Here is an 18739-nt window from a genome sequence, read left to right as displayed (position 1 = left end):
TGTAGGTGCGAAGGGACATCGTCCCATAGAAAATTTGAATTTCGTGCCCTTTTTTACTGACAAGATTTGCTTGGCCAGCTAATAGCTGGTCAAGCAACCAGCTATATTTTTGAAATGATTTGTACACCCATATTTTTACCGTTGACTGTAAATATTACTGAATCGCAATTAAAAAGGGATTGAGATAGCTGTCAATCCATATTGATTTTGACGTAAGTGTATGGAAATCTGTTATTTCTAATCCCTTTCTGATCGCGGCATGATAATACCTATGATAGCTAGTTTGATTTATTCTCAAAACGTGAATGGAATTCGTTCTGTGCTGTACTTAGGTACGTGAGTAGCGTGCAGGGTAATACATGAACGTAATTCCCAGCGCGAGATCGTCCATTTTCCTCCTTTTGTCAGATATAAGTAGTAAGGTTGACGATTTGTTGTCCTTGAATTATTATGTAAATACTTATAGAAGTTTTGCCTATCACTGGTTTAAGTTCCTATTTTCAACGTACCTTGTTGAAATGTAAGATTTCCTTTTTATCACTTCAGCACAATATGCTGTACACACCACCCGTGTTGCATGTTATGTAGGAAATCGTAATAAACATGATCGTATTGAGCGCGTAATCCTACCGTACCATGTAAACTAAAAGTGGTTCTGTGAGGTGTAGTGGTAGTACTGGTACCTAGACCTCGCCAGCCCCCGATTGCCAGAATCGGCAAAAAAAAACAATATGTACTTAAGTATATGAATACACTTTTGCCCAAACTTAAACAGAGACGCTTCGCATTCGGCCGATCAAATAATATCGGCGCTCCTTTAACTCGTGAGGAAATTATTTAATGCCTGGTGCATTATTCATTTCTTTATTTATTAGGTTACTGACCCACATGTACCTTGTACATATGATGTTAATATATTTATCTACGAAGAAGTTGTGGTGGCCGAGTGGATATGACGTCTGACTTTCAATCCGGAGGTCGCAGGTTCAAATCCTGGCTCGTACCAATGAGTTTTTCGGAACTTATGTACGAAATATCATTTGATATTTACCACTAGCTTTTCGGTGAAGGAAAAACATCGTGAGGAAACCTGCATTTATCTGCGAAGAAATTCAAAGGTGTATGTGAAGTCCCCAATCCGCATTGGGCTAGCGTGGGGACTATAGCCCAAGCCCTCTCGCGCATGAGAGGAGGTCTGTACTCAGCAGTGGGACGTATATAGGCTGAAATGATGATGATGATGATCATATTTATCTACGTTAAACTTACTAGATAAGAAGATTAACTACAGTAGGGGTAAGAAGAGTAACTACATATATATACCTACTTATCAATAGTTGCAGATATAGGTACTTAGTTAAATTCCTATTTAACTAATAAATGCTATACATAACCCGTTGGTTGTTTATAGCATTTGTATTGAAATGCTAATGTTAAGGAAAATAGAACGTGTGATGATTTTATGAATCGATGCCGGTACCTATATATTTAAGTGTAATGTAATAGATACTTAGAAAAAAGTCATTTTTATCGGAAAAGTATCAGTTAGTATTGGGTAGTACTGATTATAGTTAGGTACTTATTAGAGATGGTTATAGGTATGTAGGTAGTTACGGGTCCTAAAATTAGTATTTAAACTTTACTTAAGTTTCACACCTATCGTACCTTTGTGCAAAAATATAGCGTAGATTTAGAGGGGCTGTTAAGCTATTTGTCATACTCATGTCATTAGGAAAATCCTGTAACGCATAACAAATGAATATCACCGATGTGGTAAATTCTGGGTCCAGCAGAAGTAGCTACTCATACCCCATTGACGTGCTTTTGTGTTCCTGACTGACTGGCGGTTTTTCTTTTAAATTAGTCACTGTTCTTGCTGAACGAAGACACCCCTAGTTTATAAAGAGCGCGCGCAGACTGCGCGACCAGTGGGCTCAACGCAGCCGCGCACACCACATCGTAAATAGTGGTCCATTTATAGTAATAATAATAAATAACAGTAATACAACAATCAAGTGAGCGAGATGATCAATAAACTGCTGATGCTTTGCGCAGCCGTGGCGTGTGCGCTGGCACAACACGAAGATGCAGGTTATTATTGAGTACATTTTATCAAAGCTGATCACCAGAGGGCCAACTGCAAACATTGAAAAAAAAAGAAAATTCATTAATACATATCGACGCTTATCATGAATAGTGACACAAAACAAAATGATATGCCATTCGATTTTAAATCTTACCAGTAAAAGATAGAATATTAAATGCAATAGCATTTCATTTTGAGTTGTGCCACTGTTAATGATAAGATTGATAAGCGTCGATATGTGTCTGTCGCTGGAATATGCGAAGAGTGATAGAAAGGCAGATATAACGATTTTTGCTTTTTCGATATTGGCGGCAGGCTTTTAGGTATAGGTACCCGGCCATAACTCACAGAATCCTTCAGCTTCCTCAATCTCCGAAATTTAAACTGTTTTGAGTGCTTTGTAAAATGGGGTTTTTACCCGATTATGGGAAGGGTAACGTCTTATTATAGCTCTATGTAAATATGTGGGTATGTTAGTGTCGATGTCGTGTGTATACTGCACTGCGCTGATTTTAGTTAATAAAGTGTATAACAATCCGTATTTTAATATAAAGATGATGGTACCCTAGGTACCAATATTTTTATTAATTTCGAAAGAGGAGGACATTTTTACAAAAAATACTTGGTCGTTTATTTTTGTTTTAAATATTTTCTCCGTATGCTTTTTATCATGTTGATATTTATTATTTTAAAATCATTGTTAAACTGGTAAAGAATAGGTACCATAGGGCATTACGTATGCAATCTCTACATTGTTGTTGTTTATTAATAAATAACCAAACCTAGTCATACAAAAATACTCGTATAATAACTAAATTCAAATACGTACTTAACAGTTTAGGTATAAACTTTGTATACCTACTCATACTCACTAGGTTTGTAGGTTTAAAGTACCTACCTACATATTTAGTCTAGCGGTTAAACAATAAATCATAGTTTTCATTATTTACAAGTGTTTTAATTATACATAAATTTATATGATATTGATATTGGATCCAATTGTATTGATTGATAATGGATTAAATTGTAAAGAAAACTGAAATGTAAATATTAATTAATATGTTAATTCTAGCCTCTTCAAAGCCCGACCGACCGACCAAGCCCCCGGCCCGCGGCCCCGTGACCGTGACGCCGGCGGGTGCGGTCCGCGGCTCGTGGATGGTCTCGCGGCTCGGGCGCCGCTTCCAGGCCTACCGCGGCATCCGCTACGCGCAACCGCCAGTTGGAGAGCTACGATTCCAGGTTTGTTCTCCTGTGGTAGCGGTATACTGTGTAGAGTTACAATCTCTTGTGGACTGTTACAGTGGACTTTTTAGTATTTTTTGTTGTTGTATAAAGACTGTGTCACCAACAATGACTTTACAATGGACATACTAAAAACAGTAAAATGGGGACTATGTACACTTATAAACAGTATACATACCTATGAGATACCTAATATACCTACCTACGCATAATGCCCACGAAGAACACTCGCAAACAACTCCAATCCCGTTCCCTTTTACCATGAAACCCCTTTATTAATTTAACTGGAGTTAATCTTACTTACTTTCACAGCCTCCAGTCGACATGACAACATACCCATCAGAAGTAGATGCCAGCGCAGACGGACCGGCATGCCCATTGCCCGTCGAACCCGGCGAATATTACGTCGACGAGGACTGTCTCACGATCAATGTCTACACTCCAGAAAACGACAGGTAATAAGGAACACTATTTTCTTTATTACCAAAGGTTCGTGTCATTCTTTAAGAAAAATATTTTTAATCGGTTGTTTGGAGAGTTTATGTCGCTATAGTCGATACTTTTGCAATTGAATTTAATAGGGACCATGCGCTTTGTTAGGGTCTGCGATCTTGTGGCCTAAATCGGAAACTTAAACTGTGGTACATTAACACTTCACGCCTAAGGCCAAAGCAGTGCTATAACCGCGAAAAATCGAAGTTTGCGAATTGCGGGCATCTTTCTCTGTCACTGTAATTATTTTACGCCTTCATTGGAGTACGTAAAAGAAAAAGATCCCCGCAATTTGCGAATTTCGGTTTTCGCGGTAAGCCCTTGGGTGCTGCCCTCTACAGTTTACGTACGTTTTCTTGTGCATTGTAGGTTCTGACATCTTGTGGTTTACACTTCGCGCCAATAAACAGCTCCTGTGCGGCTCCTACAGTTTATGTACGCTCTACGCTCCCTATATGTATAGTCCGTGGCGCTCACGACAAAAAAGTGTGATATACGGCATACGGCAAATGATGATGATGGAATTTCCTTTTGCAGTTGCTCCTTTTCACTCACAGATTGATTTAGGAAGGGGAGCCAACCGGATTGCAAAATTTTGACTTAAGGAGGGGTTCCCCCCGAAATTTGTAAAAAAAATTGTTTGGCTATGTGCGCAAGTTTGGTATCATTTTAGGGTAAATCAAGGATGCTAAATTCGTTTCTGATATTTAATTTATACGGTTTCATATATGTAAATAATTTAAAAAAATTGAAAAAAAAAACATTCTATTTAATTTTTTTCCGAATAAAAGCGTATATTTTTCTTATTTTAATATGCACACAAAAAATAAAAATTTCATGAAAAAGCCCTACTATTTCTCGTAATAAAAAGTATACATATGGCATATTTATTCTACATTAATGTGAACAAAAAAAATTAAAAGTAGAGTTACTTTTGACTACTCATTGAATAAGATACAACGATGTGAGCTACAGCTAAGTAATTTACGGCGCTTGATGATGATGAGATCCCTTTTCATTAGGGTTTCGTACCCAAAGGGTAAAACGGGACCCTATTACTACTATTTATATGGCTACATATATGAAACCGTATAAATTAAATATCAGAAACGAATGTAGCATCCTTGAATTATGCGAAAATGATACCAAATTTGACCACATAGCAAGACTTTATTTTTTACAAATTTCGGGGGACACCCCCCTTATACGTCAAAAATTTGCATCAAAAATTCGATTGGCTCCCCTTCGTAAATCAATCTTTGAGTCAAAAGGAGCAACTCTACAAAAGGAAATTCCATCCTTATCATTTGCCGTATAATTAAGTGAACACCAGGGACTAATAGACTTTACTTGTTTCCAGTTGCCGTAAGCTGCCAGTAATATTTTTCATCCACCCGGGAGGTTTCTACTCGATGACGGGACGCTCCGACCTCTTTGGGCCCGATTACCTGCTTGATAGAGACATCGTTTTGGTTACCATCAACTACCGACTGGGCTCTCTTGGTAATCAGTAATCACAATATGTATTTATTTTCATAATTTCTTTCTGGTTTCGATGCGCGCTTGCGCGCGTTGTTAACTTTAAGTTACTGATTGGTGGTGACTGGTGAGTGCGTGGCCTCGTAGCGTTTCAAACCCTTCTTTTTTAGGTTTCCTGAGCACCGGTGACGCAGTAGCACCCGGCAACAACGGCTACAAGGACCAAGTTTCGGCGCTTCGTTGGGTGAAACGAAATATTGCTGCATTCGGCGGTGACCCGGGAAAAGTCACCATTGCTGGATGCAGTGCTGGATCCACCAGTGTTATGTTACACATGATTTCTCCAATGTCTAAAGGTACCCCTACTGGCTCGAGGCTTTATTTTGGGAATTATTTTATCCAACCAATTTCACTGCTCAATATAGGTAATTTAAACTCCAAATGCAAACTGGATGGTGTTTAGCAAAAATGAGTCATCCCACATCCATTTTACAATAAAATGTCAACTTTAAGCGTAAATATTTAGAGTTGACATCTTATTGAAAAATTAATGTGGGTTGGCAAATTATTGCTTAACACCATCCCTATAGAATCGTTAGAAATCGCCAAGAGACACCGATCCAATATAGAATATTTGGATTTCGTTTGGCTGATAACAACACATCTAATATTTCTGCGTATGTTATATTTTGCAGGATTGTTCCATCGAGGTATTGCCATGTCCGCCTCCCCTATGGGTAAGGCACCATTACCCTCTCACCTATTTCATTTGGCGCAAAAGCAAGCAAAGATCCTCAATTGTCCTACCAACTCTTCGCGAGCCATCGTTGACTGTCTGAAGACCAAGTCCTGGGAGGAAATGGGCAATTCACTTCTAGGATTCTGGGATGTAAGTTTACATGTTTTTATCCTAATCCTAACTGTTCTATCGAATTGTTTAGCCAGGCATTGATCCCGCGGGGCTATTATTATGCATTATCTTTTTAATTGTTTTTTTTCAGCAATTCGGCTTCGATCCTATAGGTATTTGGGACCCTGTAGTGGAGCCGGACGTAGGCCAGTCGCGCTTTCTCGCTGTGCAGCCTGATGAGGCAGTACGCAAGGGCCACATGCACGCAGTACCGCTGCTGATCAGCCAAACCGAGGATGAGTTCTTCTGGAAGGCATTCAGTGAGTTACACTTTCAAAGAAAGAGTTTAACAGTCAACTCATCGATATAAAATCGATAGGCACATAATCTAATATTTTGCACAAGAATTACTTAAAGAAAAAACCTGGTCAAAAGCCACTGAAACGTTTCATTCCGCATTTCGCGATTCTTTAGGTAGATCAATTTGCATTAGCTTAGCGAGATATTTGCTTATACCAGTATGCCTGCGGCTAATATTGAATTGGCTTCAGGCATGAAACTAATATTCCTACATTTATGTCGCTATAAGTCTTGATTCATGTTTCTTCACAGGTGTCACAAGAAACAAAACTCTTCGTGATCGTATGAATGCCGAATGGGAGAAAATAGCGCCGATTTCCTTTGCTCTCCCTGAGAAGAACTCCGCAGCAGCCAGTCGCCGTCTCAAGGAGGCGTACCTAAAGGGCAAACCAGTTGCAGACACCCCTGAGAGTAATAAAGGACTTGGGAAGTTGTATGGGGATAGCTGGGTTGGACTTAATACGCACAGGTATACGAGTCAAGTCATGAGTCATGACTTTAAATGCAGATACGGCGCATGTGACCTACGAATGCTACGATAATGTTAATGAAAGTATATATAGTAAAATGTTCTGTTGTAGGATGGCGAACTTGATGTGTCGGCACTCACCGCAGCCGGTATGGTACAGCCTCTTCAGTTACATTGGCAACAACAGCTTTCACGAGGATCCGCTCACTGGCAAGCCAGCCGGTAAGTTCTAAAGCCATGGAAGGAGACTGGTTTAACGGGACTCTATATGGCATTTTATAAAATGGATCGAAGATCTCGTCCAGATCACAGGAAACCATTGATAGCTAATGAAGCAGACCGATAACACGACTTTGGTGTGAATGGCAACATTATCTGGTGGGGAAATGTGACCTATTTCTATTTACGCATAGCCACGCTTTAAAAAATTGTATGTGTCCTAACCACTGGCGTATAATAAAAGAGTTATTTTATGCTATATCTCTATGGTCTCAACCCACCACGGCGTCGCAACAGCCATGCACAGGACTATAGAGCTTTCGTTCCTTTTGCCTCTGCGCTGCGTTTGAAGACAGTTTCCCGCCCGGTTTAATTAATCCCAATATTAATTACAGGCGCGGCGCACCACGATGACTTGATCTATCTGTTCTCCATGAGTTACTTCCGAACCCCGATCAAGGCACGTTCCCCGCCGCCGCCCGCGCCGCAGGATCATGTCATAGTGGACCGGATGACCGCCATCTGGTACACCTTCGCGAAACATGGGTAAGCACAAAATTATTGTACAACACCCGTACAATAATTTTGTACAATATTACTACATGTTACTGCGTAATTATTTTGAATGTTGAGGATAAGTTGATTATGCGAAGTGTGTAAACTATACTGTATAAGTATAAGCATGGCAAATTACAAAGTATGTAAATTGTTGTGGATTCAAATTTATATTATTGAGTCAAACTGGTATCGTTCCGCTGAAGTATTTTGTTTAAATACCATTTCGGTGGCAAACAAGCATACGGTCCGCATGATGGTAAGCTGTAAGCGATCACCGTAGCCTATGGATGCCTGCAAAAGCTTGAGCAGTAACAGCTTGAGAAAGCTGTTACATGGTCGTTGCTGATCCTTTAAAAACATGTACACTCCTTTTTTAAAGTAGGTAATTATAATTCAATTTCGTTATAACTAGGTCACTTGCATAATTATGTTTTATTTAGCTTATTGTAAGATAAAACATTTGAATATCTGCTCCCAGTGACCCGAACCCTCGTAAAGGCGAGTTGCCGGAGCTGTCCTCGCTGCACTGGCCTGCCATGAAGCCCGAGGACAGGAAGTACCTGAAGGTGGACCGGCAGTTCTCCGTGCACGAGAAACTGCACGAGAAACAACTGCAAGTCTGGGACGAGCTCTACCCCATGCAGTTTTAAAATCCAATGTATTTGACTATTATGAAACGAACTCGGGCTGTGCCTAAATCTAAGAATAAACAATTATTATGTACAATAGGTATTAACATTGTTTTATTGTGTTTACTGCAGGTGAGGATGATATTCCATTCCATCCGTCCAATATCTTGGTCCAATCTGTATTTGCGTCTCACATTTTGCTTAATAAGAGAGTAAGATGCAATGCATATTGGACAAAGAAATTGGACAGCTAGAATACCACCCTGTAGTAACTTTCTACAGATCCTTAAAAAGTGGTTGGCGCTAAAACCATAATCATAAAGATTATAAAGGCACACTTCGGCACCAATCGCCCTATCGTTTCCATTATTGGGAACGTTAGATTTAATTATAGGTACATACTTACTCTCGTAATTAACTTACGGAAATGCTAATGAAAACGCGAATAAAACAGATGCTAATCTAATCTAAAGTACATACCTATTGAACCTTACTTCGTAGCTACTATGCAAATAATCTTCGAGCAACACCGGCTCCCGACACGTTGGAACGAAGCACAAGAATTTGAAGAATTACTCACTTGTGAGTCTTGTGACGTTAACAACGTTATAACGTTGTCGGTTAAAACACGGTTTTGTGGAGTTCTTCTTGTAAACATAAACAGAACCATAGCACCATGGAAATAAAGAGTGTTTTTCGTTAACACACTTTTAAATTGGTAATTGGAAATGGTTAACGCGCGGGGGCGCATGCGTGCTGGTATTTGCTTCTCCATCCCCCGAGCTTTAGTGATGCGAAGAATCATAATTCCAGCTGTCGATAACCAAAAATATTCATACTTATCACTCAATGTCACACTGTCTAGATACCTAGTGTAAAAAAGGTATTTAAACTATTTAAAGGCTCAGAATAAGAAAACCTAGAAAATAGTTCTATAATGCCGACCTGTCAAAAAGTGAAGCCAGAATACAACTCTCTCTCTCCATCTCTTTCGATATTACTTAGGTATGTACATGCAATAAATAATCAAGTGAAAGAGCGATAGTAGGTTCAATTATATAAGAAGACCTTGTAACGACTACATACCTACCTGTCATTTCATCCTATTTCTATGGTAACTTCAGTTGCTCGTAACTAGGTAGGTATGTAGGTATGTAATTTTCTAGGCTTTTATTCTAAGGTTACCGAAGTGTATCACTTGTTTTGCTTAATCTTAAACGAATACTTTATAATGAAAATAAAGGCATTTTATGGATGTAGGAACTAATTATACCTATATGCACTTTGATGGTGAACTAGGTGTGTAATGTAAGTACCTGCGTTATGTTATGCATTATACCCTCTGGGTTGGAAGGTCAGATGGGAGACGCTTTCATAAAAACCAGTGCCTACGCCAATTTCTGGGATTAGTTGTCAAGCGGACCCCAGGCTCCCATGAGCCGTGGCAAAAAGCCGGGACAAACGCGAGGAAGAAGAAGTTATGCATCATACACTAAGCATATCAAATAGACCGCGGGCCAGGAGCAAATATCGTCAGTCATCGCCTCCCGCTTGATACTTTGTCAGACGATAGTTTAGATCATATCATGAATTAAAAAAATAGTCAGCCGGTTGTATCGCGTTGGAAACACCGTCAGTTGATCATGTCCGCAAATCCGTAAAGCGTTTATTAAAATGCCTGATGAAATCATACATGCAAAGTTTCATGATTTAGTTATTGCTATAATAAAAAGCTACAGCGCTTATTTTTTACACGTTTATGCAAGTAGCTGACGGTGTTTCCACCGCTATACAACCGGCTGACGGTTATTTTTATTTATAATAACATCTAAACTATCTTCTGACGAAGTATGAAACGGGAGGCGATGATAAAATTTATTTTATTTTTTTACATGTTTCGGTGGCTGCCATTCCTCAACCCACCAATGGAGCGCCAGCTGACGTCCATGAGGGATCATCATACATAGCCATAATATATACGACTTATACGAGTTATCACCCGGGAGGCGATTGGTCATGGATTCTGTTCGTGGCTCGCGGTCTAAAAGCACCTTTGGCTTTGGTGAGGAACGAAAGTTTTGCTATACTGTTCAGCTACCGATAGAGATTGCAGAGACAGATAATGAAATTTCTATTGTACTTAGATTTTTACGGTAGACGCGGTTGGCAACGGTTGCAAACTTGCAAGAGAACGAAGTGCTTCGTGTTAACCGAATACCTAACCCATGCCTAACCCAATACACCTTACTATGGTCAAACAAGTTTATTGCCAGTAGAAAAAGGCGCAAAATTCAAATTTTCTACGGGACCATAACTCTTCGCATATTTAGATCAGTAGGCACCTATTTTGACAACGAGGAGTGGTTAGCGATAAGTTTCCACGTTATCGAAAAATCTATCGAGCTCTTTACAGCACTATAGGCCTCCCCAATGAGAAAGGCCTGGCGCCTCGGCGACCATGACAGTCGCGCGCGCCCCTCGTTCGCTGTAATCAAACAAACAATTTCTTTCAACCAAACACGATTTAAACCATCCATTACCTTGTGAATTTTAAGTGAGTAATCTTCATAAAATAAAGAACTTGTTTTTCTACATAAATAAAGCAATAAGCTACCTATCTTGACTAATTACAAGTAATCTTTCTTTCTTACCTTTATCAATTGACCGACTTCCAGTGCGTTTTGTTATTGCACTGTATTAAATGATACCTATTATACGAATTGTCAAAGTTGTTCGATTTTCTATTATGCAAATGAAAATATGCGGCAAGTATGATTTTGTTGTTGGCTGAGAATGGTAGATATAGTAGTTTTTATTATTATTTCATGTGATTCACAGCCGACGGTTTGGCTTCACGGCCATATTTCATTCAAGCTGGCGAAGGCATGGTGGAAAGAACCAGATACTGGAGGTGAGTCATTGATATATTCGGTCGGTCTTGGTTAAGTAGTACTTCAACTATTTTATTTAAAAACTATGCGATGCGTAATTTCATATTTTAAAAACAGAAAAGACAAGCAGCTGCAAAGTGTTTTGATTAATGACAAGTTTAAGGAGACTTGTTGCTATAGGGTTTCTACAAATGTTGCAACAAATGATATGCGATTTTAGATACATAATTTGCTGGCTAAGGCAGGCCACAAACGTTTAGAATCCTGGTCAGGAATCCGAATCGGGAATAGAGATGCCCGATGCGTACCGCTCACATTCGATTATTTGCGTTAAGATTTTAACCTTTAGCGCAAACATACGGAATTTTCGTTCGGTTTCCGTACGGATGACAGGTGAGGGTGAGATAACACTATGCATGTGTATGGCGACGTCCCGTTCACACCTGTCAATCCGTACGAAAACGGAATGGAAAATTCCGCCCATGTGCGGTGAGTCAAACTGAAAACTGAGTCATCAATTACTAAATTCTGTAAGGTGTGTGAAGCGAAGTACGATCAACGAATTAAATTCATCTTTTGCATTAAATAATTTGAGGCAATAGCAAACACCTTGGAAACACGCATACTTATAATAAACAGTGCCGGCTGGCGCGCGCGAAGGCTGCGCGGCAGCACGCATGTGGCGTGCGGCATGCAGCGTGTTGGTATGCCCCGATGCTGATGCCGCTTGGACCCGCATCTCTGACACTGCACCACCAGACACTGTTTGGCACTCCCTACGCAACTGCGTTGCATATCAAGTGCGTATAAATCTTCTCTTTCATTCTGCGATTTATTCTACTAGTTAAACACAAAGCGCCCTCCACACTCGTGCGCTAATCGCGGCGCGAAGCCGCGAACGTGAGTGTGACGTCGATTTTGTGGATGCTCAAACTCGAGTCCACACTCACGTTAGCGGCTTAGCGTCGCGATTCGCGCACGTGTGTGGAGGGGGCTCAAAGTCTAAATGTAACCACACATTATATAAAAGCCTTTCTCTCTGTGTCCCATAGATACATTGTTATACAGTTAGACCAAGCAAAGGTATCAGCGATATTGACAGCCCGGATTGTGCAAGAGTTCATTTTAAACGTGAAAAATCTATTATGTATGACGTATAAATAACATTTTCACAGTCTGGACTATCAAAATCGCTGCCAATTTAGCTGGGCCTTACTCTACGTATTTTGTTTTCTTCCTTAATCTGTGACTTTCTTATACGTCGTTTGCAGGCTGGGGTATGGCAGAACTTGCTAGCAAAAGGCATAGATGATGTAATCCAACCTGCGGCGTTTAAATTGGCTATAGTATTGAGACACACACCTACAGATCTCACCGTACGCCTGTTGGCAGATTTATTACGCCTTCATCCACAATCTGTAAGTATTTCCACCAAATTTCCACCCAATATATAGTATTAACTCGCGCCTTCATGTTCGCGCTCGCTAGACTAAATCTATATAATCACACAGATATCAGCTACCTATCTAGATAATCACACAGACATAGATATCATACAAGAAGATTATTTAACATCTGTTACAAAATAGGTTTTCTCATTACAATGTAACCTCTTTATTCTTAACAGGTATTGAGAACAACATAAGTATTTATCAAACTTTCTATATTTCCAGCAAGACCTGACCTCATACGTGCTGGCGCTGCTGACAGACGACGAGGCGGCATGGTGTGGAGCGTGTGGTGCGGGCTCGCCGGGCGGCGGCACGCCGGGCCCGGCGCCACTGAGAGACCTGCAGCTATTTGGAGATTGCGAGCTTTCCATCCTCGCAGCCAGCCGCGAAGAGTACGAGGCCCACGCTAAGCTGGTCCGCGCAGAGTACGCAGCAATGAGCAATAAGAACTACGTGGAACTAAGGATTAAGGTAACTAAAAAATATCTACCGACCAAAGGCAATTAAATCTGGGACAGTGTCTTAAGTGGAGATGTTACCAGGAAATTAGATACGATTAAATATTAGGCGTGCCGCGTGAAACTTGCGATGGAAAATTTCGCGTAACTGAGTGTGCAAAATGTGAATTTACTATATACACAAAGTTTATTTAGTTGTAATAAAAAAATATGCAAATGGTACAAGGCAATGGCGAAATTGAAAAAAGTAGAAGTTTAATTTGTATATTTACAGTGGACATATACGTGTCTTTCGCACTAGTGTCATTCATCATTTATTTTTGTAAGTTTACTTTAAGGTGGTTCGATTTTCATACAAAATTCAATCAAAGCTCATTAAGTAACTACACACTATTAGTACATAAATATTTCCGCATTTATCTTCCTTCGAATATTCCTTTGCGCGAAATTAACAGGAAAACAATGTTTCATACAGAAATCATGCAAAAATCATAGTTAAATTTTCATCAATTTTACGTATGTGTGTGTCACAAATGTCGTATACAGATACATTTGCGACGTTGCCATACTATTTCCGACGTTGCCGGGCTGACCACGGCGCGAATTTGGAGTGCCGTCATGTTTAGTGCAATTTTGTTGACACTGACGTTTGACAGGTACTTAATTGACCTAAGCGAGAATAAGTACCCGAAGTTCGTCAGCTTAGCTAAGAACTATCATGGCGTGTTATGCAAACAGTCGCTTTTTTGCTTACAAACGGAAGATTCCCGGTTCGATCCCCAGTCATTGTATGCTGGAACATAACTTTTTGTATTTTTGTTACATCTAAATTTCGTATTGTTTTTTTCATTTTTATTTAATTTTTAGGGTTCCGTACCCAAAGGGTAAAACGGGACCCTATTACTAAGACTTCGCTGTCCGTCCGTCCGTCCGTCCGTCCGTCCGTCCGTCAGTCCGTCCGTTCGTCCGTCCGTCCGTCCGTCCGTCCGTCCGTCCGTCCGTCCGTCCGTCTGTCACCAGGCTGTATCTCACGAACCGTGATAGCTAGACAGTTGAAATTTTCACAGATGATGTATTTCTGTTGCCGCTATAACAACAAATACTAAAAACAGAATAAAATACAGATTTAAATGGGGCTCCCATACAATAAACGTGATTTTTGACCAAAGTTAAGCAACGTCGGGAGTGGTCAGTACTTGGATGGGTGACCGTTTTTTTTTTGCTTTTTTTTTGTTTTTTTTTTGCATTATGGTACGATTGGTAGGTACGGAACCTTTCGTGCGCGAGTCCGACTCGCACTTGCCCGGTTTTTTCTTATTATCATAAATCGATTGATTAAGTATGGGCTACACGTATTCGTTTATTTTTGACAAAGAAAATTTGAAATTATACTCTACCTAATCTCTCTTATTTTTACAATCAGGACATCCTCACTGCAATAAAAAAGAAATGTATAAAATTTCCTGTGGTTAAAAATAATGGATTTTGTCTATGAATGAAAAACACAATTATTATTACTTATAGTTTGTTTTTTTTTAGCATTAGAAATAAGGTAAACAATCTTGACGTGTCTTTTCATTGAAAAACATATTTTAAAAATAAGTTACGGCAAATATGTAACAATTATAAATCAAATACGATCATTTATATTCTTCTGCTTTCATAAGTAATAGTTTTTGATTTTTAAAAAGCGTTTAAATCTGTGTGCCTAGCCAAGATGCCAATCGTTCGCTCCGTAGCGAACGTTAGGGTAATACCTCTCTCTATCACTCTGCCATATTAATGCGACAGACACGGCTGCGCTTCGGTCGCTACGGAGCGTAAACCATTGGCACCTTGGCTAGGCACCCTGGTCATCTGGAAAGCGAAACACATACGGAACGCGTTTCTATTACTCAATACAGTGGCCAGTTGCAGATTCGGCGGTCATCTTAACTATACCTAAATCTGGGTGCCTAGCCAAGATGCCAGTCGTTCGCACCGTAGCGAACGTTAGGGTAATACCTCTCTCTATCACTCTACCATATTAATGCGACAGACACGGCTGCGCTTCGGTCGCTACGGAGCGTAAACCATTGGCACCTTGGCTAGGCACCCTGGTCATCTGGAAAGCGAAACACATACGGAACGCGTTTCTATTACCCAATACAGTGGCATGCTGCAGATTCGGTTTTAAAGTTAACTATACCTAAACCTGGGTGCCTAGCCCCGATGCAGGCTAGTAGAGTTCTCTTTCACCTTCAGCAGAACCGGGAGATCCAAACCTACCTACTTTCATCTAATAATCTCAAGAATCAGTGCATGATTCAAACTTTACCGGTCGCCGTGGTAAGACCTAGGATTTACCATATCGGTGTTGGTAAAAGCCCGAAGTAAACTAGTAAGATTTAACATTTCGGGCTTTTACTGATCGGCATCGGTAAAACCTAGGTTTTACCGGTAAATCCTAGGTTTTGCCGTAAAACCTAGGTTTTGCCGTACTTCGGGCTTTTACAGTAACATATATATAATAATTGCTCGTTTAAAGGTAAGATAACACAAAGGAGAAACAAAAAGAAATTACCTACTCGCACCAGTCTTGAACCCCAATCCTCTTGCACGTATTTCCACGAACATACCGTTACGCTATTGCAACATACTTAACGTTGTGTGAAATTGTCTACTACAAGGATCACGGAAACACTGTTTGTATGTGTGAGTAATACTAGGAAAAAGCGTGACAGCAACACTCCGTCGAATTAAAAAGGTGGTTTTTGCACAATGAAGTATTCAATGTTTATTTTAATAGTTCAATATTTATTTAAAGAGTGCGCGAAACATACTTTTAAGTATACAAATACCATGACCATTTCACAAAAAAATAAAACCTGAAATTTTGCAAAAGTGGTGCCATCTAGCGAGAGTTAAGTTTTGAGTAACCTAGGCGAACCACCTTAACTAGAAATGTTTGTCTCTGTTATAGGTCCTGAACCAGTTCTCACAGATCCCTAAGCTATATCACACACCAGAGTTCGAGTTCCTTGAGCCGCTTGCTCGTGAAAACATTGAACGAGAAATTTGCACTCTACGTGAACACCTACTCACAGGTCAACAGGAATAAACTCAAACGAAGACCAAGAAGAGGCACAAAATGTCTTGAATTAGTCCAAGCTAGCAAACAATAGATGCTAATATTTACGATTGGAAGGCATGGCATGCCAGATTACTGCGTTTAGCCCGCTCCACACTCGCGTTCTCGGCTACGCGTCGCGATTCGCGCACGAGTGTGGAGGTGGCTTTAGACACATTTCGTTGCGCTGAGCTGAAGGCTATGTTCGTGTTCGTGAAAACGCATTTTTATGTTAGTGATCAAGCCAATCAGACAAGTTGTTCAATAATGATGAAAATAAAACATACACCTTCCATGCTTCAACAAATGCGACTGCAGAACCAAGCTGTGAAATCGAGTATGAAGCTAAGACTGGCACTGGCACTGGCACACTTAGGTTACCAGAGGTTTCCAAGTCAAATCTTTTGATCCGAGGGCCACGATCATGGACGGACGCTTCTTTTTCTCGGGTCAGATGGATGGACTTTGGGGCTTTTCGCGACGCGAATTGGCACGTTAGCGAGCCAGATGCGGCCCCTGCGCCTTAGTTTGGATTGGAGACCAATGTTATATAGGTACTACAGATTACCTGTATTTATTACATTTCCAAAAATTACAATTAAATACGTTGTTGAACATTTATAAAATAGTAAGTTCAAGTTTATCGAGTAGGCATATACTCATGACTAAATAATGTATTACGCTTGAACGTACTTTTAATAAGTTAACCGACTGTGAAATTGTCCTGATTTGTTGCAAAATAGTACATTTCGATGCTAGTGCGGAAGGTATGTCATTACTTCACGAGTACCGAGATATCTTGCCACGAGCCGCAGGCGAGTGGCAAGACTCGGGACGAGTGAAGAATGACATTTCCGCACGTGTATCGAACGACGTTTTTTAATACAGTTGCGAAAAAATAAGAAAAACATTGTTAGTCGTACACTAAACAAAAGTGGTAACAGTGACAGCTCGGTTAGACGTCGTCTTTAAGTATATTATATCTATGGGCGTTTGACAGCTATTCCGTTCCATTCAGTCATCTTATTAAGAACGAAATTTTCAATATTGAATATTAAAAAATAAACGTGTTATAATGATGAAGAGGTAAGTAATTAAATATGAAATATGTAATATTTTTCGTATTCTTACATTAACGGTAGGTTTTTATGCTGATTACGACGTTTAAAGGAAACTAATATTAACACTCATCAATAAGTAGTCGTGAATTGGAACAAGTATAAATTTAAAAAAATTGGAAAAGTAAAAAGCACTAGTTCGAGATAACCAACTTTCCGCACGCTAAACAGCTACGTAAAGTAGCACTTTTTGAGCAACTGTATTAAAAAAGATGTTCAGTTGCCACTGCTGCGTTAGATGTGGATGTAAACCAGTTGATAAATTCGTACTTTATAAATTGTTCTTATTAGCGTATTATACATTTAACAAAAAGCTGTTTCATTGGAATACATAGTTTTATTTTAATTCCTGTGTATCATATTTTCATTTCCTCCTCTTCTTACCTTGTTTCACCATGCTAGCCCAAACGGTGGGCTCATAGTGATTATGTATTCTCTTTGGGTGGGCTAGGGTGGGATGGCGCAATAATTGTAATGAGATGACATATCGCAGGCATCGCAGCCGACATGTCGAAAGCTAGACTAGCCGCAGACGTTGGGAATCCTGATCAAGAAACGGATGGAAGTAATAGAACAGATTTGGAAACCGGAATGCTCTTTTTTCATACAAAATGTTCGAACAGGCGCACACGTTCTGTATTTTTTCGAACGGGAATAATACATGACGATTGTTCCGAAGCGCAGCCGTGCGCTCGGGTGGTTAGAACGGAAAAAAATCGAATGACGTCATCCCGAATACAGTGCCTACGTATAATTTGTTTGACTCGCCACAAACAGACGGAATTTCTCATTCGGTTTCCATACGGAATAACATGTGTGTACGGGACGTGGCTATACATATACATAGTGCTGTCTCGCTTGCACCTGTGATCCCGTACAGAAAATTCCGTGCGTCTGCGGCCCTAAGAAAATTCCTAATGCAAATAATCGAATGTGTGCGCTATGCTTACGGAATTCCGAATCTGTATTCTCAATTCGGGTTCCTGATCAGGATTCCGAACGTGTGCGGCCAGCCTAAATAGTGAACAAATGCAACCGACATGACTTCAGATTTTCATTTCATGCGGTTTTCAACCGATTGCAATATTTTTGTTGAAAGTTTGGAAATAGAATATTATTTATATTCGCAATTCTTACTTTAGAAATTAAGGAATTATTTTATCGTAAAATCAGGGAACAATATTATTTCTTACTAAAGAACACATAGTTACAGGCATGTTCACGTTGAGCCCGCTACACACTCGTGTTCGTTTTATCTCCGTAATTTAGGTGAAGAGTTCTTCGCACTTACATTCTTCAAATTAGCCGCCTTTTTTACTGATGGT

The 18739-nt window shown here is 39.9% G+C and overlaps 2 protein-coding genes across 3 annotated transcripts; both read left to right on the top strand.

Moving 5' to 3' along the window:
- Positions 1–1928: 1928 nt before the first annotated feature.
- LOC134677016 (esterase E4-like) lies at positions 1929–8490 on the top strand. The gene is made up of 11 exons (XM_063535433.1): positions 1929–2091; positions 3159–3328; positions 3644–3786; positions 5184–5326; positions 5473–5658; positions 5998–6191; positions 6304–6472; positions 6765–6981; positions 7094–7203; positions 7596–7746; positions 8237–8490. The coding sequence occupies exons 1-11, from the start codon at positions 2025–2027 to the stop codon at positions 8406–8408; spliced, it is 1722 nt and encodes a 573-aa protein (XP_063391503.1). The 5' UTR covers positions 1929–2024; the 3' UTR covers positions 8409–8490.
- Positions 8491–10836: 2346 nt separating this feature from the next.
- On the top strand, positions 10837–17760 carry LOC134677064 (uncharacterized). 2 transcript variants are annotated; one of them, XM_063535515.1, is made up of 6 exons: positions 10837–10941; positions 11226–11298; positions 11918–12078; positions 12550–12696; positions 12952–13200; positions 16150–17760. In XM_063535515.1, exons 3-6 carry the CDS (start codon positions 11956–11958, stop codon positions 16285–16287), a joined length of 657 nt encoding a protein of 218 aa, XP_063391585.1. In that variant the 5' UTR covers positions 10837–10941; positions 11226–11298; positions 11918–11955; the 3' UTR covers positions 16288–17760. The 2 variants fall into 2 exon arrangements, with proteins under 2 accessions (XP_063391585.1, XP_063391576.1); XM_063535506.1 differs by lacking the exon at positions 10837–10941 and having other exon boundaries at positions 11166–11298.
- The last annotated feature ends 979 nt before the right edge of the window (positions 17761–18739 follow it).

Source organism: Cydia fagiglandana, chromosome 2 (assembly GCF_963556715.1).
Source record: "Cydia fagiglandana chromosome 2, ilCydFagi1.1, whole genome shotgun sequence".
Classification (NCBI taxonomy): Eukaryota; Metazoa; Arthropoda; class Insecta; order Lepidoptera; family Tortricidae; genus Cydia; species Cydia fagiglandana.
The sequence above is the reverse complement of the archived record's forward strand: the minus strand, read 5'-3'. Positions and strand labels throughout refer to the sequence as shown.